Source organism: Pipistrellus hanaki (assembly GCF_964339955.1).
Source record: "Pipistrellus hanaki genome assembly, chromosome: 5".
Taxonomy (NCBI): Eukaryota; Metazoa; Chordata; class Mammalia; order Chiroptera; family Vespertilionidae; genus Pipistrellus; species Pipistrellus hanaki.
In genome coordinates this window covers 72418407-72443209 of record NC_140507.1, presented here as the reverse complement: position 1 = coordinate 72443209, position 24803 = coordinate 72418407, and the positions used below count along the sequence as shown (strand labels likewise).

The 24803-nt window shown below is 52.9% G+C and overlaps 1 protein-coding gene and 1 long non-coding RNA gene across 3 annotated transcripts; one reads left to right on the top strand and one right to left on the bottom strand.

Moving 5' to 3' along the window:
- The first annotated feature begins 1392 nt into the window (after positions 1-1392).
- DAPK3 (death associated protein kinase 3) lies at positions 1393-14523 on the top strand. Of its 2 annotated transcripts, none has more exons than XM_084883617.1 (9): positions 1393-1508; positions 2356-2513; positions 8717-9077; positions 9380-9509; positions 10138-10186; positions 11286-11312; positions 11907-12059; positions 12822-12867; positions 13316-14523. In XM_084883617.1, the coding sequence occupies exons 2-9, from the start codon at positions 2452-2454 to the stop codon at positions 13850-13852; spliced, it is 1365 nt and encodes a 454-aa protein (XP_084739743.1). In that variant the 5' UTR covers positions 1393-1508; positions 2356-2451; the 3' UTR covers positions 13853-14523. The 2 variants fall into 2 exon arrangements, with proteins under 2 accessions (XP_084739743.1, XP_084739744.1); XM_084883618.1 differs by having other exon boundaries at positions 1480-1541.
- On the bottom strand, positions 14292-20533 carry LOC311622436. The gene is made up of 4 exons (XR_014794989.1): positions 20257-20533; positions 17629-20111; positions 14438-17372; positions 14292-14405 (listed from the first exon to the last, which is right to left on the bottom strand). It is a non-coding gene; the product is annotated as an uncharacterized lncRNA (long non-coding RNA).
- Between the last annotated feature and the right edge of the window lie 4270 nt (positions 20534-24803).

Below are 24803 nucleotides of genomic sequence, written 5' to 3'. Positions count from 1 at the left end.
GATGATTAACAAAACAAAGATCAGGGAAGTGAGAAAACTCATAGGCAAAAGCCTAAGGAGACGTCGCAACTAAATCGTGGGATCATGAGACAGAAAAAGGACGGAAAACCAGGAATCGGAATTAAGTGTGGACTTTTCTTAATAAAAATGTATCAAGCTTGTTTCATCAGTTGTAAGAAAAGTATTATATGCATTGAAGACGTAATAGTAGGGGGAAAATGGGTATGGGAGAAGGTGCTTTTGCTGTGTGCTGAAGTGTGCATAGGAGTTAGTCAAGAATGGAGGAGGGCAATCTCCGGGCAGAAGCAGCAGCTCATGCCAAGATCTAGGGCAGGAATGAGATGTTTGAGGTCAGAAGGAAGGCAAATGGGGAGAATGTCAAGAGGTTAGGGCAGTCGGCAAGGGCCAAAATATAAAGGGGCCCTTGTTTGATGGCATCTGAGGTGGGTCAGCATTGATTGTGGGTTAAGGTCCATCTGGGAATGAATTTCATCTATGCCACTTATTTCTGCCTTTTGGTTGGATTACTTCTCTGGGTGTCAGTTTCCCTGACTGTAGAAAGGAAGAAATTTTAATATATTTTAACTCTGTTTGCTGATTGGTACATACTAAGGCTCAGTAAATAATAGCTTTAATATATATATATATATATATATATATATATATATATATATATATATATATATATATATATATATATATATATATATATAAAATTGATTTCAGAGAGGAAGAAAGAGGGAGAGAGAGAGAAACATCAATAATGAGAGAGAATCATTGATTGGCTGCCTCTGCACGATGGAGCCGGCAACCCGGGCATGTGCCCTTGCCTGGAATCTAACCTGGGACCCTTCAGTTCGCAGGTCGCGGCTCTATCTACGGAGCCAAACCAGCAAGGGCGCTATCCTTTTTTATCCATGTATCTTGAGACAGACAGGAGTCACAAAATGGCAACATAAATGCCAGCCTAAATGGCAACATTTGACTGACCTCATATGCATTTTTATTTATGTATTTGGAATGTGGGTAGCATTTTACTGCCACTCAGGGAAAGCAGCCCGGGAGTCCACGCCAGCAGCTGCCATTGCCGGAACTAGGCCTTGGATTCCGTGTTTTGTGGCCCAGGAAAGGCAGGAAGCGGGATGCAGGACTTCAGCAGCCCGCCTCCCAGCTTCCGAACCCCCGTCAGAAGAGAGCATAAGTTTGACCGGCGTTCATTACGGCCAATCGGCAGCATGAAGGCAAGCCTGTAGGACAATGGCGAGGCGGCGTCCGGGTGTGGATAGCCGGACGCCAGAGGGCCTCGGCCTGAAAGGCAGCAGAGGGCGGGGCGTCGCGAGTGGCGGGCGCGCTGACCAATGGGCGGCGGACTCCTTCTCAGGGCGGGGCTCTGGCAGATGCGGTGACGTCGGCGCGGGTCAGCGCGTTACGGGCTTCGGCGCGGCGAAGGGGACGGCGGGGCTCCGGGCTGCGGGAGGTGAAGAGCGGATTCCGTTGGAGGTCTGCGGGTATGGAGAACTGGGTGGGGCGCTTGGAGAGCGGTAAAGGGTCCGGGCCTGCAAGGGGCGTGGCGGCCTCGGGGTAGCTGGAGCGGAGACATTACGGGACCCTTGGAGCTACCTATGAAGGGGGGCTATCAGGGTCTGCCTTGGAGCTTACGCGTAGGTTGGGGGCGAAGGACAATGGAGGAGACAGATTTGCGGGTCCCATTTGGGGTGAAGGAGACAGTGGCTTTGAGGAGAGGGAGGAGGTTAATCTTGCTAGGACGGTGAAAGTCAGGGGCAGGCAAGAATGGGTAGGAGGCTTGCAAGAGTTTGGAAGCCATTGCCCATTTCCTGGGGAATTCAAGACTCGGGGAGCACGCCGCTGAGGAGGGTCACAGGAGACTAGCCGAGGTGTGGGGGCAATGGGTGAGGACGAAGAGGAGTTGAGATGGCTGATGGGCAGGAAGGATGAGAGCGTGTTGAGGCTAGAACTAGGAAGTTGGGCAGGGAGTGAGGGAGTTCAGGGTTTGGGGCTGTGACATATGTGGGGGAACTTTTAGGGATGTGTGGGAGCTCTGGAAGAAGCCTAGGAGTGTGAGGCAGAGAAAGGCTAGGGCAGTGTGTAAGGAGGTACATGGCTGGTGGGAGTGATGGGAGCGAGGTGGCACAGGGGGGCTGGCTGACTCCGTGACCTTGTGGGTTGTTTGGTGTGAAAACGAGATGACACATGCACTTGCCCTTCCTGGAAACCCTGGACCCTCAGCGAGGAGTGATGTGAAACCGATGGTTGGTGAGCAGATTGCTCTGTTTGCCAGGAATTATGGCCAGCACCTCACTCACTCTTTCTTCCCTATTACCCTGTCTCCTCCAGGGTCACGTGGGAGGGGACTTCCCGAGGTCCTGTCCCCAGGCTGCCGTGACTGGGCTTTCACCGGAGCGGAAGGCGCTGGAAGGCAGACCGGCGACCATGTCCACATTCAGGCAGGAAGATGTGGAAGACCATTATGAGATGGGGGAGGAGCTGGGCAGGTGAGTAGACCCCTCTAACAAGGCTCTCCGGGGTTTTCTGGACAGCATGTCCTCTTGTGTCCTGTATCCTACCTTCCAAGAAGTGAGTCAAGTTCATGTGCTGGTGGAATGAGTTTGGGCCTTGGGATCAGACATTCTGGCTGCGAGTCCTTGCTCTGACACCCTTTGTGCATTTCCTTTGGGAAGAAACATAATTGAGTACATATGGCATCGAACACAACGCCTGGCATATGTAGCTATCAGCAGGTTTAGTTGGCAGAGGTCTGACCCTCTCGTTAATCCTCTCTTATGGGGAGTGCTTGAGTCTCCCAGCTCCTGGCATTTCCAGGGAAGGCCTCCTGCCCGGGCCCCATCTCCTGCCAGTTGTGTGGCATTCTTATGGGAGAGAGAGGGGGTTTCCCTGCCAGCCGGGCAGCTGACTTCCTGCCTGGCTGGGCCTTGGAGTGTCCCTTGGGAGCTTGCTCCCCAACTTGCCCCAGACCAGCCAGGGCCCCCCCCCCCCCCCTTCACCCCGCCATCCCCAGCCTGAAACCTTATTTGGTGAGTTTGCTGCTGGCCAAGGCCCATGATGTCACCAGAAGGGAATGTAAATAACTGAGCCCGGCACCAGGCCTTTGCAGGCTCCTTTGGGATTCTGAAGTCTGTCCTTTAGGAATTTCCTCTGTTTTGAATGGTAAGGAATGATGTCTCTCCCTCCCCCTGCCTCCCAGTCTCAAACTTTATTGTTGAAAATGGCCTGACCGGTTTGGCTCAGTATTTCAGGCCTGCAGATTGAAAGGTCCCAGGTTCAGTTCCGGTCAAGGGCATGTACCTTGGTTGTAGGCACATCCCCAGTAGGAGGTGGGCAAGAGGCAGCTGATCGATGATTCTCTCTCATTGATGTTTCTAACTCTCTATCCCTCTCCCTCTCTGTAAAAAAAAAACCAAAAAAAAAACCCAATAAAATATATTAAAAAGAAAAGAAAATGTATGAGGCTCTCCTGCTGAGGGTTGTTTGGCAAAAATCAGCAAAATGTCATATGTATATTCTCTTAAACTCACTGATTCCACTGAATTATTAATAATTTAGTGGGAATATATACATACATGGCCCAATGACTTGGGAACAGGAATGGTTGTTATAAAGATTTTATATGAGCAACAAATGGGAAGCCTTTAGTGGTCCTCACAGCCCCTTCATGGGTGGGTGGAGTGTTGTGCGGCCATTGGAAGAGCCAGGCAGCCCTGGCTAGTGTGGCTCAGTGGGTTGAAGCATCATCCTGTGCACCAAAGGTCTTGCAATTAGTTCCCAGCCAGCGCACATACCTAAGTTTCAGGTTCATTCCCTGGGGTGTGTGTAGGAGGCAAATGGTTGATTTTTCTTTCTCACATTGATGTTTCCCCCTCTCCCCATTACCCTCTCTAAAAGTCAATGAAAAAAACAACAGAAGAGTTAGGCAACTTTTTAAAAATATATATATTTTATTGATTTTTTACAGAGAGGAAGAGAGAGGGTTAGAAAGCTAGAAACATCGATGAGAGAGAAACATTGATCAGCTGCCTCTTGCACACCCCCTTCTGGGGATGTGCCCACAACCAAGGTACATGCCCTTGACCGGAAATGAACCTGGGACCTTACAGTCCTCAGGCCGACGCTCTATCCACTGAGCTAAACTGGTTTCAACTTGTTAGGCAACTTGTATAATGTGAGCCACATAGGAAATTTATTGAAATTTAATTTAAAATTTTAAAGCTGTGTCAATTTTAATAATTTATGCCCTAGCCCAGTGGTCGGCAAACTCATTAGCAACAGAGCCAAATAGCAACAGTACAAAGATTGAAATTTCTTTTGAGAGTCAAATTTTTTAAACTTAAACTTCTTCTAATGCCACTTTTTCAAAATAGACTCACCTAGGCCGTGGTATTTTGTGAAAGAGCCACATTCAAGGGGCCAAAGAACTGCAGGTGGCTCGAGATCTGCAGTTTGCCGACCATGGCCCTAGCCTGTTTTGCCCAGTGGATAGAGTGTTGACTGCGGACTGAAGGGTCCGTTCAATTTGAGCCAAGGGCACATGCCCGGGTTGTGAGCTCGATTCCCAGTAGTGGGTGTGCAGGAGGCAGCCGATCAATGATTCTCTCTCATCATGATATTGTTTTGGTTTTTTTTTTATAGTTTTTTTAATTGTTTAAAGTATTATATTCATCATTGATTTTTTAAAATATATTTTATTGATATTTTACAGAGAGGAAGGGAGAGAACTAGAGAGCCAGAAATGTCGATGTGAGAGAAACATCGACCAGCTGCCTCCTGCACATCCCCCACTGGGGATGTGCCCGCAACCAATGTACATGCCCTTGACCAGAATCGAACCCGGGACCCTTCAGTCCGCAGGCTGATGCTCTACACTGAGCCAAACCGGTTTCGGCAATAATTGATGTTTTTATCTCTCTTCCTTTCCCTTCCTCTCTGAAATCAATAAAGAAATACATAAAAAATTTATTTTAATAATTTTAATGACATACTTTATTTAACCTGGTTGATCAAACTATTATCATTTTGTTTGTAATTGTTATAAAATCATTAGTGAAAACTATTTAAAAATATATATTTTTATTGATTTCAGAGAGGGAGAGCGATAGATAGAAACATCAATGATGAGAATCACTGATCAGCTGCCTCTGCACTCCCCTCACTGGAGGTTGAGCCTGCCACTCCACCATGTGTCCTAACTGGGAATCGAACTGTGACCTCCTGGTTCATAGGTCAGTGTTCAACCACTGAGCCATGCTGGTCGGGAAAACACTTTTAACTGCAGATGAATGTGGCCCTCATCCATTTATGTGACTTTTTTTTTTTTTTTTTAAATAATTTGAGAGGAAAGAAGAGAGAGAAGCATAGATATGAGAAAAATATGGATCGGTTGCCTCCTGCATGCACCTGGACCGGGGATTGAACCCTTAACCTGGGTTATGTACCCTGACCAGGAATCAAACCCACTACCACCCTTTGGTGTCTGGGCCAACCAACTGAGCCACACCGGCCAGGGAGCGTGAGACGTTCTTCCCACGTGGTCAGGTCCTTTCTTCCCATCGGAGGAAAGCATGGCTTCCCACCACCTGCAGCCACGGGCTTTCTCCAGCATCCCGGGAAGGAAGATGCCAGCCCCCATATGGTATCAACCAGTTGTTTGATTTTATTGATGATCTGGCGGACCTCAGCTGTCTTGTTTACCGAGCTGATACCCAGACATAGCAGCCTTATAACAAAGATTGGATTAAAGAGAAGATCTACATGCTCCTTCGTCGACAGGCCCAACAGGCCGGGAAATAGTTGTGTTGGCAGCATTTGGGGGTGGGGGTGGGCTTGGAACACAGGTGTGTACAGCAGTCTGTAGTGTATTATAGTAATCCTGTTTCCGTTTTGGTACCTCTAGCCAGGGCTGAATGTGTTAGATGATATGTGAGAATCTTTTCAGTCTGAACTCCCATCACACCCCCCCTTTTCCTCTTTTTTTACTTAACCATTGTTATGATGGCCTAGAAGGAAGCTTTTCTTTGTCAGTTAATGTTGACTCCAATCCTTCATATCTGCTTTATATTATAGCATTCACTGCACTAACCCTTCTTCAAGTTGGGGTGGGGGTAGTGACACAGTTTAATTATGCGCTAAGATAAAGTCTTAGTGAAAAACAGATAAATGTTCTTTAGTTAAAAAAAGAAAAAGTGAAAAAGAAAATGCCGTTTCTCTCCAAATCTGTTCGTGTTTGTTCCGTCCCGCTGGCCTGGGGCGGGCCTGCCCTCTGCACTGTGGGCCCAGCTCAGTGAGAACTGTTATCACTTTAAAAAATATATACTGTTATTGATTTCCGAGATGAATGGAGAGGGAGAGTGATAGAAACATCAGTGATGAGAGAGAGTCATTGATTGGCTGCCTCCTGCATACCCCCCACTGGGGACGGAGCTGGCAACCCAGGCATGTGCCCTGACCGAGAACTGAATGACCTCCTGGTTCATAGGTTGACACTCAGCCACTAAGCCATACCAGCTGGGCTCACTTTTTTTTTTTATATGAAACCTTTGAAATCTAGTGAGTATTGTATGCTCACAGTACATTTCAATTTGCACGGGCCTGACAGCTGCTGTGTGGCCAGTGGCTGCTACTTGGACAGCACCATGTATGTAATTGTCCAGAACCGTGATTGGCAAACTGAGGCATGCCAGCCACCTGCGGCTCTTTGGCCCCTTGAGTGTGGTTCTTCCACAAAATACCGTGGCCTGGGCGAGTCTATTTTGAAGAAGTGGCGTTAGAAGTTTAAGTTTAAAAAATGTGGCTCTCAAAAGAAATTTCAATCGTTGTACTGTTGATATTTGGCTCTGTTGACTAATGAGTTTGCTGACCACTGGTCCAGAGCATTCTCAGCGATAAATGAAGTGAAAGATTAATGACACATATCACTGCATACCATGTTGCAACTTGTATAAATTGTAGTTGTCCTTTGGACATCTGAGTTTGTTTTTTTGTGGGTTTTTTTTGTAATATATATTTTATTGATTTTTTATAGAGAGGAAGAGAGAGGGATAGAGAGCCAGAAACATCGATGAGAGAGAAACATTGACCAGCTGCCCCCTGCACACCCCCTACCGGGGATGTGCCCACAACCAATGCATATGTCCTTGACTGGAACCGAACCTGGGGACCCTCCCCCCCCACCCCCCCAGTCCGCAGACCGACGCCCTATCCACTGAACCAAACCGGCCTCGGCCTTTTTTTTAAAAATTGATTTCAGAGAGGAAGGGAGAGGGAGAGAGCGATAGAAACATCAATAATAAGAGAGAATCATTGATCGACAGCCTCCTTCATGCCCCCCCGCACTGGGTTACAAACCCACAACCTGGAATTGTGCCCTGACCAGGTATCAAACCATGACCTCTGGTTCATAGGTAGACAGATGCTCAACCTCTGAGCCACGCCAGCTGGGCTCCATTGATTTTTAGAGAGAGCAGGAAGGAGGGAGGGAGAGAGAAACATCAATGTGAGTGAGACACATTGACTGTTTGCCTCATGCACACGCCCTAACAATCTAACTACTGAGCAACACCGGCCAGGGAGCTTTTTTATTTTTTTAAAAGGTTGTAAGAACACAGAAAGATGGTGACAGAGACCACATTTGTGTATGTGGCCCATACAGCTTAACATATTTACTGTTTGACCTTTTTAGTCAACTTCTGAGTTAAAGCAAGTTATTTTGCTACCTAGGAACTTAGGTACCTACTAAGTTCCTAGGTAGCAAAATAGTTTGGCTCAGTAGATAGAGCATCAGTCCGAGCAGGAGGCAGCTGAGCAATGATTCTCATCATTGATGTTCTATCTCTCCCTCTCCCTCTCAGAAATCAATAAAAATATATTTTAAAACAATAGCGTAGACATTGGATAGCTCTCTGGAGTGCAGTACATAGAATTTATCTCTCTTTTAAATTGCCCTAGCCAATTTGGTTCAGTGGATAAAGAATTAATGTGGATTGAAGCGTCCCAGGTTCGATTCCGGTCAGGGGCATGTACATTGGTTGTGGGCACATCCCCGGTAGGGGGTGTGCAGGAGGCAGCTGGTCGATGTTTCTCTCTCATCGATGTTTCCAGATCTCTATCCCTCTCTCTTCCTCTCTGCAAAAAATCAATAAAATATATTTAAAAAAAAAAGTTGAATCAGTATGGAATTGTATCAAATAAATAAGAAAGCCTCTGTGCTGCCCTTAGTTCCTCCATCTCAGTCCTCAGAGATGACTATTGTTAACAGTTTGGTGTGTGTCTTTCAGACCTTGTTTTCTACATAGACATACATAAATATATCTGTATGTACGGATACAACATATACCATTTTAAACAAAAAGATCTCATTGTAGGTGTCACTTTGCAGGTGATTTTTTTCACTGAGCTGAAAGAGTTGCCTTCATTCTTTTTCATGATGGTGTAAAATTCCTCTGGATTTATTTCCAGGATGGATTTCAGTTCCCTCTTGGTAAACATTGAGCTGTTTTTATTTTGTTCACTGTTGCAAAAAATGCCAGGCAGACATTGTGTCTTGTACACTTTGCATAGCAGCATACCTGCGGGGTACATCTTGGACGCACTGGGGACTTGCATTTACACGGTGCCCCAGGAGATGGTGGCGGGCCTAGGTCCCGCTTGATGCTCTGATCACCTCCCTTCTCCTCTGTCCCTGCAGCGGCCAGTTTGCCATTGTGCGGAAATGCCGGCAGAAGGGCACTGGGAAGGAGTACGCAGCCAAGTTCATCAAGAAACGCCGCCTGTCATCCAGCCGGCGGGGGGTCAGCCGGGAGGAGATCGAACGGGAGGTGAACATCCTGCGGGAGATCCGGCACCCCAACATCATCACTCTGCATGACATCTTCGAGAATAAGACCGATGTGGTGCTCATCCTGGAGCTGGTTTCCGGCGGGGAGCTCTTCGATTTCTTGGCCGAGAAGGAGTCGCTGACAGAGGACGAGGCCACTCAGTTCCTTAAGCAGATCCTGGATGGCGTCCACTACCTGCACTCCAAGCGCATCGCCCACTTTGACCTCAAGGTAAGCCCCCCTGGGAGCTCTGGGGACCAGCCTGGCTGGCCAGTGCAGGTGAGGATGGGGGCTCCGAGAGGGTTCTACTCTCATGGGCTCAGAATGTACACCTCCTGGACCTGTGATGCTCTGGAGGTTGAGGAGAGGGACCTGCTCAGGCTGGACCCTCAGGGTGGCATCAGCCTGGCCACACCCCACGGCTGGGAGTTGGGGGTGCCTAGGGAAATTCCAGGTGCTGTTCCCAGAGATGCCAGGCCGGCAGAAGCAGCAGATCCTCCTCCCACTGCCCTGCTCTCCCTTCCCCAACCCAGCCCGAAAACATCATGCTCCTAGACAAGAACGTGCCCAACCCACGAATCAAGCTCATTGACTTCGGCATCGCTCACAAGATTGAAGCCGGGAACGAGTTCAAAAACATCTTTGGCACCCCAGAATTTGTCGGTAAGGCCCTGCCTGGTGCATCAGGGGCTGGGGCTTGGGTAGGTCAAGAATTTCCAGCAGTGTAGGGTGAATTGGGCCTGATCCCTGGATGTCGGACTCACTGCCCTCAGGTGCCCTTGGCATTGGGCAAGGGGAAGCTCAAGACCTCAGTATTTAGAACATTGACCCACACACCAAAGGGTTGCAGGTTCGATTCCTAATCAAGGGCACATTCCTGGGTTGTAAGTTCAGTTCCTTGGCCCAGGTGGGGGCACTTGAGGGAAACAACCAATCCATGTTTCTCTCTCTCTCTCCCTCTCCCTCTCCCTCTCCCTTTTTTTCTCCCTCTCCCTCTCTCTCTCTCCTTCCCCCTCCTCCCTCCCTCCTTCCTTTCCACTCTCTCTAAAAATCAATGGGAAAATATGACCTCGGGAGAGGATTACCAATAACAAAAAGACCTTGGGGTGGTGCTGTCACTGTCCCAACCTTCCTGCTTTAGAGCTGGCCTTGCGTGTGTGTTTGTGGGTGTTTCCTGAGTGACCACTTCAGAGCTGAGGGGAACCGTACCACTTCCTCTGGCTCTGTGCCCAGTGTGGCCTTAGATGCAATCAGTTCCTGACCCTGTGCCTTCTGTTCCCTGTCCCTGCAGCTCCGGAGATTGTCAACTATGAACCCCTGGGTCTGGAAGCGGACATGTGGTGAGTCAGGGATGGCTGTGGGGACCCGGGGCTGCTCATTGCTGAGTCCAGCATACACACCTGGGACCGCTCCTTGTGGACTCTCCCCCTGCCCATCCCCAGGAGCTGCAGGCTGGGGCATTGCCAGCCCAGGGGCTTGGTGCTGTGGGCATAGGCGGGGTGGACCATTGCCTTAGAATGGGGCTCAGCAAAATGCAGCCCAGCGGCCAGAGCAGGCCTAGGAGCTCGGGTGGCGGTCTCAGTTTTTTTTAAAGGGGCATTAAAAACAGCAGAGCCCTAGCTGGTTTGGCTCGGGGATAGAGTGTTGGCCTGTGGACTGAGGGGTCCTGGGTTCGATTCTGATCAGGGTACGAACCTCAGTTACAGGCTCCTCCTGGCTGGAGCAGGAGTCAACCAATCGATGTGTTTCTTTCACATCGATATTTCTCTGTCTTTCCCTCTCTCTTCCACTCTCCCTAAAAATCAATGGAAAATGTCCCCCGTTTGTAAATCTCATGGGGTCCCTTAGAGATTAGGGGACACGTGCCTGAGGGGAAAGGAAGAGAAGGGAATGGCACAGGTATGCTCCCGGAGGGAGACTTTCATTTCCAGGGGTTTTTAAAGGCAGGGCATTCAGGGGAGGTGTTAAGGGAGAATCAACAGACTGTTCATCAGCTTTACGCTGGTGTACCAAAAGGAGGGGAGATGGTCCTTGTTTCACTGTCCTAAGTGTGTGTTTGCTGTGGCCAATACATTATTGTTTACTTTTCTTTAAAAAAACAGCAACAACAAAAAAGTAGTTTGCCGATCCTGCTGGCCCTATACTGGGTCCCCGATCTGCAGGGACTGTGGGGCCATGGTGCTTGCCTGGCCCCCTCTGTGGCCCCTTTGAGCCTTGACAGGAGGGTGTGGCCAGAGGTGTTTAAATAGCCAGTCCTGACACCCCAGGACAGGAGAAGGGGAGCGGGCTGACAGACCTACAGCCCAGCGGGCCCAAGAGCCTTGGGCTTACAGCGCCCCCCTGTGGGCTCTGGGCCCCTGCTCTGTGGAAACTCTGGGAGTCAGGGTGCTGCACCCCACAGCTAAGCTGACCTTTCTCTTCTCCTGTGTCCCCTTCTAGGAGCATTGGCGTCATCACGTATATCCTGTGAGTACCCGTCTGACACTTCCTGCTACCCCCCACCCCCCATCATTATGTTTTATTTAGTTCCAAGGATTATGGGAGCCATGTATCCAAGGACCAGGCTGAAGACCAAATACACGTTCTCTTCCATAAGTCAGTGTCAGTTGCCCAGAGCCCCACAGGGGTGGTGGTGTGGCCCACTCAGTGCAGAGTACAGGAAGCAGGTGACACCAGTGTCATCACCAGTGATGCATGCCATTGGCCGTGAGCTAGGTGGCATCAGCCAAGATTCTCTTGGAAAGTGACTGTTTTTCCACTGGAATCAATGTTCTGGGGCAGATGCTTTGAGATTGTGCATCTACATAGATACTTTGAGCTTCCACAAGGATTTTCACTCACAGGTTTTAGCATCTTTCTAGCTGGGTGGTTGGCAGCCGGAGGGGGGAGCGGGGGCTGGTTGGAAGGTCCAGGGGAACGCACGTGTGGGATGGTTAGGGCTCAAGGGCCACCTTCCTCTGCTGGCCCCGTCGTGAGCGCTCCAGAGTTTGGTGGTGCCCGGGCAGCAGCCTGGTGGTGGAACAAACGCAGGGGACACTGAGCCCCACGTTTGTCTTCCAGTTTGAGTGGCGCGTCCCCCTTCCTGGGTGAGACCAAGCAGGAGACCCTGACCAATATCTCCGCCGTGAACTACGACTTCGATGAGGAGTACTTTAGCAACACCAGCGAGCTGGCCAAGGACTTCATTCGCCGGCTGCTTGTCAAGGACCCCAAGTAAGCACACGCCGGGCAGAGGGGTCGGGGAGCGGCCCTGAGGGAAGGCCGAGGCGTCTCCCTGCATGATGGTGTGGCTGGGGAGACAGCTCTCCGTCACCACGTCTTTGTACCTGGCTCCTGCTTTGGGCTGAAGAGAGCAATGGATGGCTTAGGTTGGCCCACCCTGGGTCTTTAGAAGCTTTAATTCATTGCCAACTTCAAAATTGGGGATCACATGAAATTCCAGGTTGATATATATATATATATTTTTTTTTTTTAATTTTTTTTTCTTCAAAGTCCTGGCAGCACAGAGCCGCCATTCATAGGGAGGTGCTCTCTGTGGCCGCAGCCCTCCCTGTGTATTCTGCCCCTTCTTGTTGCCTTCCCCGCCCCTCCTTGGGTACCTGCGTTGTGAGTTGTTTGTTGTTTGATCCCAGCACTAGGTCTCGACCCTGTTAATCCCTCAGAGAGTACTGAGAACCCAGAACCTATGCCCCCTAAGGTGCCTCGACAGGCTCCTTGTGGTTGGCTTAGCAGAGAGGGTGCTCTGGATTGTGTGTATAATTTCAAGGTCACTTCAGGTACTTGCTGCCAGGCTGGAAGGGTGAATTTAGGGGCTGGGGGTCCTCAGGGACAGGTGTCTGAGCCAGCCCTTGGCGGGCTGCTGAGAGCAGAACTGAGGCAGGGAGAGCCAGGAAACCCCTTCCCTGCCCGCTGCTCCGGAGGAGGATGCAGATGGCACATATGACTGACCAGGGCTGGGGTGGGGTGCTTTTCCAGGAGGAGAATGACCATCTCCCAGAGCCTGGAGCATTCCTGGATCAAGGTGAGGTGGGGGCTGCCCCCACTGAGGGAGGGTAGTTGTGACAAGCCCTCAGATCCAGGGGGGGTCCCCGAGTGGTGGGGTGGGCAGTGGGAGACGAGGTGCTCCCTGAATGGTGTCAGAGCCATCTCTCCGCGCATCCGCTGGCATCCTTGGTCCCTCTGCACTCAGCAGGGCTCCCTCCCACAGGAACTTGCAGAGGGGTCCCTTCTAGGCCAAAGTTGGCAGCCTTCTGTAAAGGGCCAATCACTATTTTTTGCTCTGTGGTCCCTGGCATCACTATTCAGCTCTGCCTTCGTATCAGGAAAGCACCATGACCATATGCATGCAAATAAGCATGTCCGTGTGCCAGCAAAACTTTTATTTACAAAAGCAAGCAGAGGGCTGGACGCGGCCCTCAGTGGTCAGCCCCCTGCCCCCTGTTCCAGGCTGTGATCTCTCTCCCCTGCAGGCGATCAGGCGGCGGAACGTGCGGAGGGAAGACAGTGGCCGGAAGCCGGAGCGGCGGCGCCTGAAGACAGCCCGCCTCAAGGAGTACACCATCAAGTCCCACTCGAGCATGCCCCCCAACAACACCTACATCAACTTCGAGCGCTTCTCCAAGGTGCTGGAGGAGGTGGCGGCGGCCGAGGAGGGCTTGCGTGGGCTGGAGCACAGCCGGCGGCTCTTCCACGAGGACATCGAGGCCCTGACGGCCATCTACGAGGAGAAGGAGGCCTGGTACCGGGAGGAGAACGAGAGCATCGGCCAGGACCTGCGGCGGCTGCGGCAGGAGCTGCACAAGACCGAGGCCCTCCAGCGGCAGGCGCAGGAGGAGGCCCGGGGCGCCCTGCTAGGCGCCAGCGGGCTCAAGCGCCGCTTCAGCCGCCTGGAGAACCGCTACGAGGCTCTGGCCAAGCAGGTGGCCTCCGAGGTGCGGTTTGTGCAGGATCTCGTCCGCGCCATGGAGCAGGAGAAGCAGCAGGAGGTGGAGTGTGGCCTCCGCTAGGGCCACGTGGGGGGGTGGGCCCAGAGGGTTCTGGGGGTGGTTGTCCCCTTCACCGGGCCCTCTGTCATTATCTGGCTCTAGAGAGTTCCCGGGCTGGGGCTGAGATGGGAAGAGGCTGGACTGGGTGGGATGTGCTTCATGGGGCCCAGAATTCACTGCTGAGAGGAGGGGCTTGGCCGGCTCTGCCCCAGGAAGACTGCTGTTCTGGGCCTCCTCTGCACAGCCTGTCTCCTCTGGCTTAGCTTCCCAATCCCCCCCCCCCCCCCCCGCCCCCATTTCTCTCTTTCTCTCTCATTCTCACAACAATGGGGGTGGGGGTGGGGTGGTGGTGGCGCTTCTGGGGTAGTGTCTTCTCTGGAACTCTGAACTCTCTGCAAGGGGTTGGTACCTCCAAGATGGACTGGCCCTGATGGACACAGATGCTTCATGCCTGGCCCAGTGGCAGGTGGCAGCCTTCATGTCCTGTGTTAGGGGTTGCAGGGCAGTCAGAGGACATGGAGCAGGGCCTGGTCACCATCTTCAGGCCCTCCCTGCCCATCCAAGCACACCCAGCCTCAGGGCAGATTTCTGAGGGCCCCTGCATGCCCCAGGGCTCGGAATTGGCGGGGCCCCTGCTGGATATGGGCCTCTCCTGCGAGCTGAAAGGAAATAAAGCCCGATCCTGACAGTCAGCCGTTGTCTGCTTGGGCCAGGTCGGGCAGCCAGCTTTGGGTCATTGGTGCCTGGGTTGCGAGCTCGATCCCCCTCTAGAGATGGGAGGTGGTTCCTCCAGGGTCAGGGGCCCTCAAAGCACTGTTCTCCCAGTTCCTTGCTGGGGCACTCTGGACCTTGAGCTGGCACCATGGCCAGAGCTGAGGAGATGACCCAGCCTTGAGGAGGTGTCAGTCTGGAGGTAGTATGGGGAGTAGGAGGGCATTGTGGCTAAGCATGTTGCCTAGATGCAGTAAAGGAAACATCTGCAAAAGCTAAGTGTGTTTTTCTGGAGGCCCAGGAAGTCCCTGGGTGAGGCAGGTCTTGGCAGTCAAGCAGCTGGGGACAGGAGTAGCCCTCCCCAGTGTGGAGCCATCTCTCTTTTTTTTTTTTTTTTAAATATATTTTTATTGATTTTTTACAGAGAGGAGGAGAGAAGGATAGAGAGTCAGAAACGTCGATGAGAGAGAATTATCGATCAGCTGCCTCCTGCACACCTCCTACTGGGGATGTGCCCGCAACCAAGGTACATGCCCTTGACCGGAATCGAACCTGGGACTTTCCAGTTCGCAGGCCGATGCTCTATCCACTGAGCCAAACCGGTTTCGGCCCATCTCCTCTTTTCACTCCCTCATAATGCCAGGTGCAAGTTCCTCATGACACACAGTTCCTGAAGTGCCAACGCCAGCAGTGGAGTCCCTCCCCTGCCTCAGTTCCTGGCCCTGCCCTACCAGCTCCTGCCTCATTCCTTTCTCCAGTGCTGCCTTTTAACTGTTAGGGCTCCAGGCCAGCATCCCTTGGTAGGGACCACATGAATAGTCACAAAAGGCTCATGGGCCCAGCGACCCTTTCCCCAGAGAACCTCAGTATTCCTTAGCACCCTCCCACTCAGACTCTGCTGTTCTGTGTGGGAAGAAGCCCATTTGCCTGCCTCTGCCTCTGCCTCTGCCGGTTTCCAAGTGCAGCTGGCTCGGAACTCTCAAGAGCACTGCCCTGGACTAGCGGGGTTGAAGGGTTACGGTGGGCAGTGCTGTCGTGTGCCACTAGGTGCCGCCCTTGAGCAGGATCTTGTACCTCCTAAGAAAGTTCTCTAAGGTCCAGGCTTGAACAAAATATGGGTCCCTAGCTGGTGGCTACTCTGAGCTCAGAGATCCCTGCTGCACGTTGGGTTAAGTGAGGGACACCTGTGTAGACCCTTCACCCCCAGCCTGGCCAAGTGCAGGGAAGAACCAGGCAGGTGGGGCTTGTATTCCTGCCAAGGCTGCTGACCAAGGTTCTGCTACCAGGACGGTGCCAGGGCTGAGGCAGGCTCTTGAGACCTGGCTGTGGGGTCTGGTGGAGGGGGTGGGACCCCCTGCACCCCCCCCATGAGCTCCATTGAATTGCATATAAGACCTCTGCAGACGTGTCTGCTGTGAGCCGAAAGGAAATAAAGCTGCAATTCTGACATTCAGCCATTGTCTGTGCTTGTTTCCCTGCTCAGCTTTAGGCAACAATTTTCCAAGGCAGATCCAAGTTGGGCAGCCAGCTTGGGTCACCTGGTGCCAGGGTTGCGGGCTCGATCCTCAGTGGGGAGTGTGCAGGAGGCAGCTGATCCATGATTCTCATCATTGATGTTTCTATCGCCCTCTCCCTCTCTGAAATCAGTAAAAAAATATATTAAAAAAATATATGACTAGGTAGAAACTGAAATTCACTTGGACTCACACCTACCCTTTCAGTATGCACGGTCCACCATACTGCAGGGCTAAATCTGCAGCACCTTTTAGGGGGTGGCGGGCAAGTGTCCTTGCTCTGGAGATTTCTGCCCCACTCTCCTGACCTGGGTTATCTTGAGTGGCTCAGCTCAGTGCAGCCTCAGTTTACTCACCCTGTTGGTTGAGGGCATGGGGAGCCACCCTGGGGCCGTAAAGCACCTTCCAGAGTGTGTAGCCCACACAAGCACTTGCCAAATAGCGCTGCTACCCTCTGCAAAGCCTGCCGGGCTAGTGTGCTGTCACTCATGACGGCAGCAGGCAGACTCCGGGATGTACCCCCAGGACATCACTCCCCAGGAGTGGGCTGGCCTAGCGGCAGGTTCTAACCAGCAGGATTCGGCAGAGGTGGGAGAGGTCAGCTGCGCTTGTGGAAATACAGCTCTGGATACAAACCATCTGTTTATGAAGCGCACCAGTGAGGACGTAGTAACCACAGATCCATCGCTGGCATCGCTGTGTTTGAGAATACGTCCGAGGAGCTTCGAGGACATCTGGAATCTCTCCCATAACGCTGCCCGCATAGTGAAGTTCAGTTTCCCTGCTCAGCTTCCAGCAACAAGTTTCCAGGGCAGATCCAGCGTCCGTTAAAGATACTATTGTAAATGGAGGTCAGCTCCCCCGCAGTGCCCAGTCTCGCAGTAGTAGCATAATCTTGATTCCTTTCTCCAGCTACAGTGACAAATGGGCATGAGTCATGGAGCAGCCCGAGTCTTGTGGCGATCGCCCTGCCAGGCTCCACGCCAGGGACCCTGCTCAGGTTCCAGGCCCAGGCAGGCCCCCGCCCACCACACAGCGGGACGCCTTGCTGCCGTTCACGCGTGAGCCCTTCGCTGTTTCCGTGCAGGAGACGGACGCCGAGTATTTCGTCAACTTCCATGTCCGACACTGATGCCATGGTGCCTCGCCAAAGCCAGGCCCCAAGGCTTTTTCCTCTCACCTCATGGATTCCAAAGCAAAAGCTGACTGCCGGCTCTGCGGGTTCCAGGCTGGTATGCCTCAGGTGGGGAGAGCTGGAGACGAGTGAAGGTGGCTCAGCCTCATGGAATTCTTTTTATCATATGCAAAAAATACTACTGGTGGATTTATTTTTATTTTTATTTTTATTTTTATTTTTTTTAAATATATTTTATTGATTTTGTACAGAGAGGAAGGGAGAGAGATAGTCAGAAACATCGATGAGAGAGAGTCATCGGTCAGCTGCCTCTTGCACACCCCCTACTGGGGATATGCCCGCAACCAAGGTACATGCCCTTGACCGGAATCGAACCCGGGACCTTTCAGTCCCCAAGCCGACGCTCTATCCATTGAGCCAAACCGGTCCTGGCCTACTGGTTGATTTAAAGTCCTCTTGCCTTTTTCCTATGAGAATGTCCAGCACTAATTTAGTTCATTTACTTAAAAAAAAAAATCTTTAAAAATATATATTTTTTTATTGATTTCAGAGAGGAAGAGAGAGGGAGAGAGAGCTAGAAACATCAATGTTGAGAAAGAATCATTGATCAGCTGCCTCCTGAACGCCCTCTACTGGGGATTGAGCCTGCAACCCAAGTATGTGCCCTTGACTGGAATCAAATCCAGGACCCTTCAGTTCGCAGGCCAATGCTCTACCCGCTGAGTCAAACCAGCTAGGTCATAGTTCATTTACTTTCTGTTTTATTTTGCATTTTATTGCTATGAAGATGGGAGCATTACACCATTACTGGCTTTATATCACTTCTTTGGCATTATGGTATGCACTTTGAAGCAGGTAAATCTTGTTTGCTCATAAGAACTGTGTACATCCTTTCTACTTAGCCAACAGGCAGGGCCATCTTTGTGAGGAAACAAAATAAAGCCTTGGTATTTTCTTATTAAAAAAAAAAATGTGGATCCTTACCCATTTAAGCTTTCAGATGAAATCCAGCTCTGGTTATCTGGATTGCAGCCCCCAGAGATACCTTGCAGAAGGCCCAGGTAGGCCATGCCCCAGTTCCTGGTCCGTAGAAACTGAGATACCATACATTTTAAGCCACTGTTTGCAGTGGTTTGTTTTGCAGCAGTAGCTGACTATCTGTATAAAACCCTAATATGCAAATAGACTGAACTCTCTCAAACAACTGAACAACCAGTTGCTATGATGTGCACTGACCACCAGGGGGCACACACACAACATGGCGGACATCGGCCGAGGTGGGATGGTGGAGCAGGTGAGCAGGGGCGCCAGACCAAGGCAGGGTGCCGGTCACTGTCATTGGGTGAACCTCTGGTGGTTACTGACAATTCTTTGCTCCTGCACACTTGATGAATTTGCATGTCACCCTTGCACGTGGGCCATGCTAATCTTCTCTGTATCATTCCAATTTTAGTATACTAGCATGTGCTGCCTGCTTCTTAAGATGGTTTGGAGGCAGGAACTGTGGGATCCTTGAATGCCATTCCTCTAGCTGTCAGGAGTCTACCCCTGTGCTGGCTTAGGATTGGCTGCAGTGTGTGTGAAGCTCTTCGGAAGGTGTTGATCTCAAAGCAAAGGTCATGACCAGCATGGAACCTACTGGGCTCCATGAAGGGTGTCAGCCACGGGACGACAGGCACATGGGTTTGTGAGTCAGGGCCTGTCCCTGTCCTGGGATCTCAGCCCCTTTCCGGGAAATTCTCTGCAGAGTGAGTCACACTACCCGGGCACCTTCAGGTGACGGGGGTTTGAGCCAGTTCCCTGCCCTGGGAGGGAGGGAAGCCTGACTCCCACAGCTGGCCCTCCCCCTACATTGCAGCCGGATCTCTGGCAGCATGTCAGCCTGCCCTGGCCTCCATGTTCCTAGGTGCAAAATGGTAGTCATTCCTCCTTTTCCTGTCTGAGACGCCGGGAGGATTAAGTGGGAATTTGTAGAGCGGTTTTGTAACCCTCAAGTGCTGCATACCATGTTTCCCCGAAAATAAGACATCCTCCGAAAATAAGACCTACTTACAGGTTTCCTTCTGAGTGAAATATAAGGCATCTCCCTGAAAATAAGCCCCCCCCCCAGGCTAAACATGAGAGATTGGTCCACTGATTCTGAAAGAAATGGAGTCACAAGAAATTCACCAGGAAATTCAGGAATTGGATTGTTATGATGATGTTCCGGAAGATGACGACATGATTGTCATTGAATAAATGAGTAAATTCTTGATACTGTAGGATTCACAGCTTGTCTGGTTTGTGTTGACAACTACCGTACTACCGTACTGTATACAGGAAATAACTTTCCTATCTTCATTTAACAATAAATGTGTACCGTATTCTTCTTCATGGAAAAAGAAGACATCCCCTGAAAATAAGACCTAGCGCATCTTTGGGAGCAAAAATTAATATAAGACACTGTCTTATTTTCGGGGAAACAGGGTACATGTTGATGGTACAGCCAATCCAGTCAGAGTCTCTGCTGGACCAAGCTCAGAGGACACCAAAGCTGGCATTCCTGAGGAGGCCAAGTCCTCCGAAGGGCCATCAGCACAGAGTCAGACATGGGGCGGTAGGGGCGGGTGCATCGATCACATTCACTGATGCGAATGGTTCCTCAGGCTGGCAGGGATGTGACACCCGATACTGGGGCATCAGCAGCCGCTGTGCCCTGTCCCTTGGTCAGGAGGGCGCCGGCCAAGCAGACCTCCTCCTCGGAAGGTGCCGCGGGGAGGCCGGGGAGCCCTAATGTTAGGCCTTACATCACAGCTTGTTCTTCCACACGCTCCCTCCGGGAGGAGTCAGACCGTCCTGGGTTCAAACACAGCCTGGTTGGGCTCCTGCGCGTGCCATAGACGCCATCTCTCTGTGTGCCAGTCTCACCTTCTCCCAGGGACTGCAAGGGGAGAGTGGAAGGAAAGGGGACATAGGGTCCGGCACAGACTGGGGGCCCCAAACACGAGTCTTGTTAGATTGGGGGGAGAGGGGGGTGGGCTGTAGGACTTACCACGCCACACTGGGCTCCCCTTGGTGGCACTTACCTGTCCCAGGCGGTGTGGGGGCCCAGCCCAGTGGGGACAGAGGAGGTCTGCTTCCCCTCTCGTAGGTCAGAGGGCAGTCCTGTGCCGCCTTCCCCAGGCCCCGTGGCCACCCGCAGGTGCCAGCCAGGCTTGCAGCTGCCCCGCTTCTGACCATATTTGAGCAGGAACCCGTGGTCGCTATTAATAGCCAGGGCGGCGGGACAGGCAAGAGGCTCCTATAAAGCCAGGTCTGCCAGCCCCGGCGGCTCCTTCAGCCCTTGAGACCTTTGCCCCCTCCCTGTTGTGAGAGAAAAGAAAAGTAAGTACTAAAACCACCCCCGCCCCTCTGCCAGACCCCGCTCGGTGGCCTGAAAAGTGAGACACGGAACAGTGCTGAAACTACATACCCCGCGCAAAGGATGTCTGAAGCACAGCCCCCGGGCGGTCCGGGGGCCCAGCCCAGTGGGGAAGAGGGCAGCGAGGAGGACGGAGAGGAGGACGGAGAGGAGGATGGAGAGGAGGACGGAGAGGAGGCGGAGGGGCCGGGGGCTGGGCCTCCTCCTCACTATTCTTTCTCTGTGTCCCAGCGGGGACAGAGCCAGGAGTCCCTGTCCGGGACAGGTGGCCCCAGGGTGCATGCGTCCAGCGGGGATGTGACGGCAGGGACTGAGGCTGGGGCTCCCTCACTCCCCGGTCCCCAGACATCCTGGCGTCTCCCCGCCCCTCGGAGTTTTGTACTTTGAAGGTCCCTTTACGGGCCCACGCAGAATGAACTCTGTTTGCATCTACCGAACCCCAAAAGACGCTTCGGCTCCGTGAGCTGCCCCACTCCCTGCCACCTCTTCCCTCCCAGAGGCTCCGCTGTTCAGTGACCTTGAACGCCAGAGACACTTCCAGGGAACAGGGAGGCAGCAGGTCATTCCTGGGTACCCCGGCCCCCGGACCCGCAGACTGTGTTAGGTGGAATTGGGGATGGTGGAGGGCATTTGGCGGTGAGGCCGTCAGCCAGCCCTGTCTGTCCTCATCGCCCCCTCCTCTCCCGGGCACTGGCCCCAGGGACACCGTCAGGGCCCTGGCAGCTAGGAGGACGGCGGTAAGGGTGGCCTTCGGAGGTGACTGAGGGGACGTAGGTGGGGGGCAGCGTGCCAGCAGAGTAACTGCTGATGAGGAGGGCTGGCTGAGTGATACTTGATGTGAGTGGCAAATGCTGGGGTGGGGGTGGGGTCCTGACAGAGGGAGAGCCAGGCGGCTGGGGAGATGGCACTGCAGCCCGGCGCTCCACCTCCTGGGCCCCAGCCTCCATCGGTGCCTGGATGTCCGTGCTGTCAGGACATTGGGGTCCAGGACGGGGTGCTGGTGGGGTGAGCGTCCTGGGGCTGGGGGTTGCCAGTTGGGGCACTTTGAAGGGAGGGTCTCCTGTCCGTATTCTGTCTGCGGTGGCTGGGGTGGGGCTTTGCAGCGGAGGGAGCCGCAGGGGGGCCAGTTCCCAGGGAAGAGCCCAGGGGGTTCCTGTCCGCCCAGCAGCAGAGGCAGAGGCGCCTTCCGTGTGGTGAGGGCGCCGGCACCCCGGGCCCTGCGGGGCCGAGGAAGGGGGCTGCTGGCACGTTCCTCAGGGAGGGAGAAGGCTGGGCCCAGGAGGGTGTCAGCCACGGGACGACAGGCACAGGGTTTGTGTGTCAGGGTCTGTCCCTGTCCCGGGATCTCAGCTCCTTCCGGGGATTCTCTCAGAGTGAGTCACGCCGCCCGGCACCTCCAGGGGACAGTCCCCTGCCCTGGCCTCCCCTTTGCCCCTGCACCTCGGGGCTGGGTCACTCTCTGTGGGGGGCTGTCCTGGGCGCTGTGGGGTGTGAGGTGGCACACCGGACCCTCCCCCTGGTGATGCCAGGAGCACCCCAGTCACGGCGGACACAGATGTCCCGCGCTGTGTCCAGGGTCCCCGGGAGCAGGGTCACTGGGTTGAGAAGTGCTGCGCTGAGGCTGTTCTTGGCCTCAGAGGTCCCTGTCTGAGTGCCGGCGTTCCGGGGCCGGAGTTCAGGGGTAAGCCACAGACGTTGTCACTGATCAGGAAACAGGTTTCCCCATCCACACCAAGGCCACCGTCACATTCCCCCTGCAAAGGAACTTAGTAAAAAATCAATACAGCCGAAACCGGTTTGGCTCAGTGGATAGAGCATCGGCTTGGGGACTGAAGGGTCCCGGGTTTGATTCCGGTCAAGGGCATGTACCTTGGTTGCGGGCACATCCCCAGTGGGGGGTGTGCAAGAGGCAGCAAATCGATGACTCACTCTCATTGATGTTTCTAACTCTCTATCCCTCTCTCTTCCTCTCTGTGAAAAATCAATAAAATATATATATAAAAAAAAATCAATACAATAAGGAAGAGTTGGCCAAAACCAGTTTGGCTCAGTGGATAGAGCGTCGGCCTGTGCACTGAAGGGCCCCGGGTTTGATTCCAGTCAGAGGTATGTACCTTGGTTGCGGGCACACCCCCAGTGTGGGGGTTGCAGGAGGCAGCTGGTCGATGTTTCTAGCTCTCTATCCCTCTCCCTCCCTCTCTGTAAAAAAATCAATAAAATATATTTTTAAAAATAAGCAAGAGTCGTAAGGAAAAACGGATGAATGCCAGAGCAGAACTTTGGGCACCTCTGGCCCTGCTTCCTTGTCTCGTGGGCAGGAGGAGGAGTGGCTTCAGAAGGGGCCTCGGAAGGACCCCCAGTGGCCACAGCCCGGTTCCCAGGCCCAGCAGCCTGGCCTGGAGCCTGCCTCCACCTCTGTGTGGCCTCCGACGAGGCCCGCCTCAGTTTTGCCGTCTGGCCCAGAGTGGTGGAGAGAGCTCCAGGCTCTCTCTCTTTTTAAAAAATATTTTATTGATTTTTTTACAGAGAGAAAGAGAGAGAGAGGGATAGAGAGTTAGAAACATCGATCAGCCACCTCCTGCACCCCCCCCCCCCCCCAGCTGGGGATGTGCCCGCAACCAAGGTACATGCCCTTGACCGGAATCGAACCTGGGACCTTTCAGTCCGCAGGCTGACGCTCTATCCACTGAGCCAAACCCATTTCGGCTCCAGGCCCCCTTCACCACCTGACGGTGTCCAGCAGGTGCAATGCCCCACCCCATCCCATGCGCACAGGGCCGGCCTGGATGGAGGGCCCCGCAGTGATGAGCATATGAAGCGCAAGGTGAGGACACTGAGTCATGGAGGTGGCACATCACATCACTCCATGCGGTGGCTGGGGCAGCTGGATGGTGGAGCCGCCCACGCCTGCTCCGGGCTGCCTGCTCTTGGGGTATTCCATCCTGGGGCCCGGGGAGAGCTGACTGAGGTTGTACCCTAGGGGGTACTTGATGGGAACAAGATGGGGAGCATTGGGTTTGTCTCAGGTTCTGTCCCGGGAGGGCAGGCGCTACGGGGAAGGCCAGGTTAGCCATGTCGTCGCTGTGGCCGGAGCTGCCAGCTGAGCTGGGTTCTCGGTCCCGCAGGCGGCCCTGGGAGAAAGGAGAGAACTCTTTGGGGACATGGGAGTGAGGAAATGGAAGGCCAGGCGGGGTGAGGGTGAGCGGCTTAGCCATGCGGTCGGCGTCGGGCAGACTTGAGTTTAAATCTCCGCTTTGCTGAGTGAGTGGCCTCGGGCAGGTTGATTCCCCTCTCTGCGTCCCAGGGAGACAGTCACAGGAAGCCTGACCTCTGGCTCTCAGCAGGGTGACCGGCTGTCCCAGTTTGCCTGGGCCTGGGATTTCCCAGGACAGGGAACCTTTAGAGCTAAACCTGAGGCAGGTCTGGGCAAACTAGGATGCGGGGGTACCCTGGTCCCATTCGTTTTCATTGTGGTAAAATACAAACAGCATAACATGGACCATCTTAACCATTTCTACGTGTTCATTCAGCATGTTCACGGTGTTGTGCAACCACCCCCACCATCCGTCTCCATAACTGTCTCCTCTTCCCCAACCGACACTCTTCCCATTAAATTGTCTCCCCTCTCCCCAGCCCCATAGAGATAGAAACAGGGGACCTCCTACAGGGACTCACTGGTCCTCAGGGACCTCCTCAGGGCCTCACAAGTACTGGTCCTTTTGGTCTGGCTCATTTCACTGGACATAGTGTATTCAAAGTCCATCCACATTGTAGCAGGTCAGAATTTTCTTCTTTCCCTTTTCTTTTTTGTAAGAGAACATTTATTTGGAAACTCACAGAGGTAGAAGTGATTCCCAGAAGACATGGGCTTAGGAAACAGGTGATGGAGGTAAAGGAAAGGCTTGGAGCTTGGGAGTGAGACGCTAATGGTAAGGTGCCTGGGGTGGGGAGAGGGGAGGGTGGGGGAGGAAAAGGGGAAAGCATGGGGTGCTCCCAGGAGGGGGAGCACACTGGGTCCGCTGTCCCGGGGGTGCTAAGGTGGAGATTTTAGGGGAGGTCCCAGGAGAAGATCGTAATATTCTAGGTGTGTCCTTTCAGGGTTGTGGTCAACTGACTGATTGGCCGGCACCAGGGCAGGGGGCCACGATTCAGTGATGCAGCTGGTCCTGATGCCAGCTGTGACTGGTTGTTTTTTTAAAAATTTACTTTTAT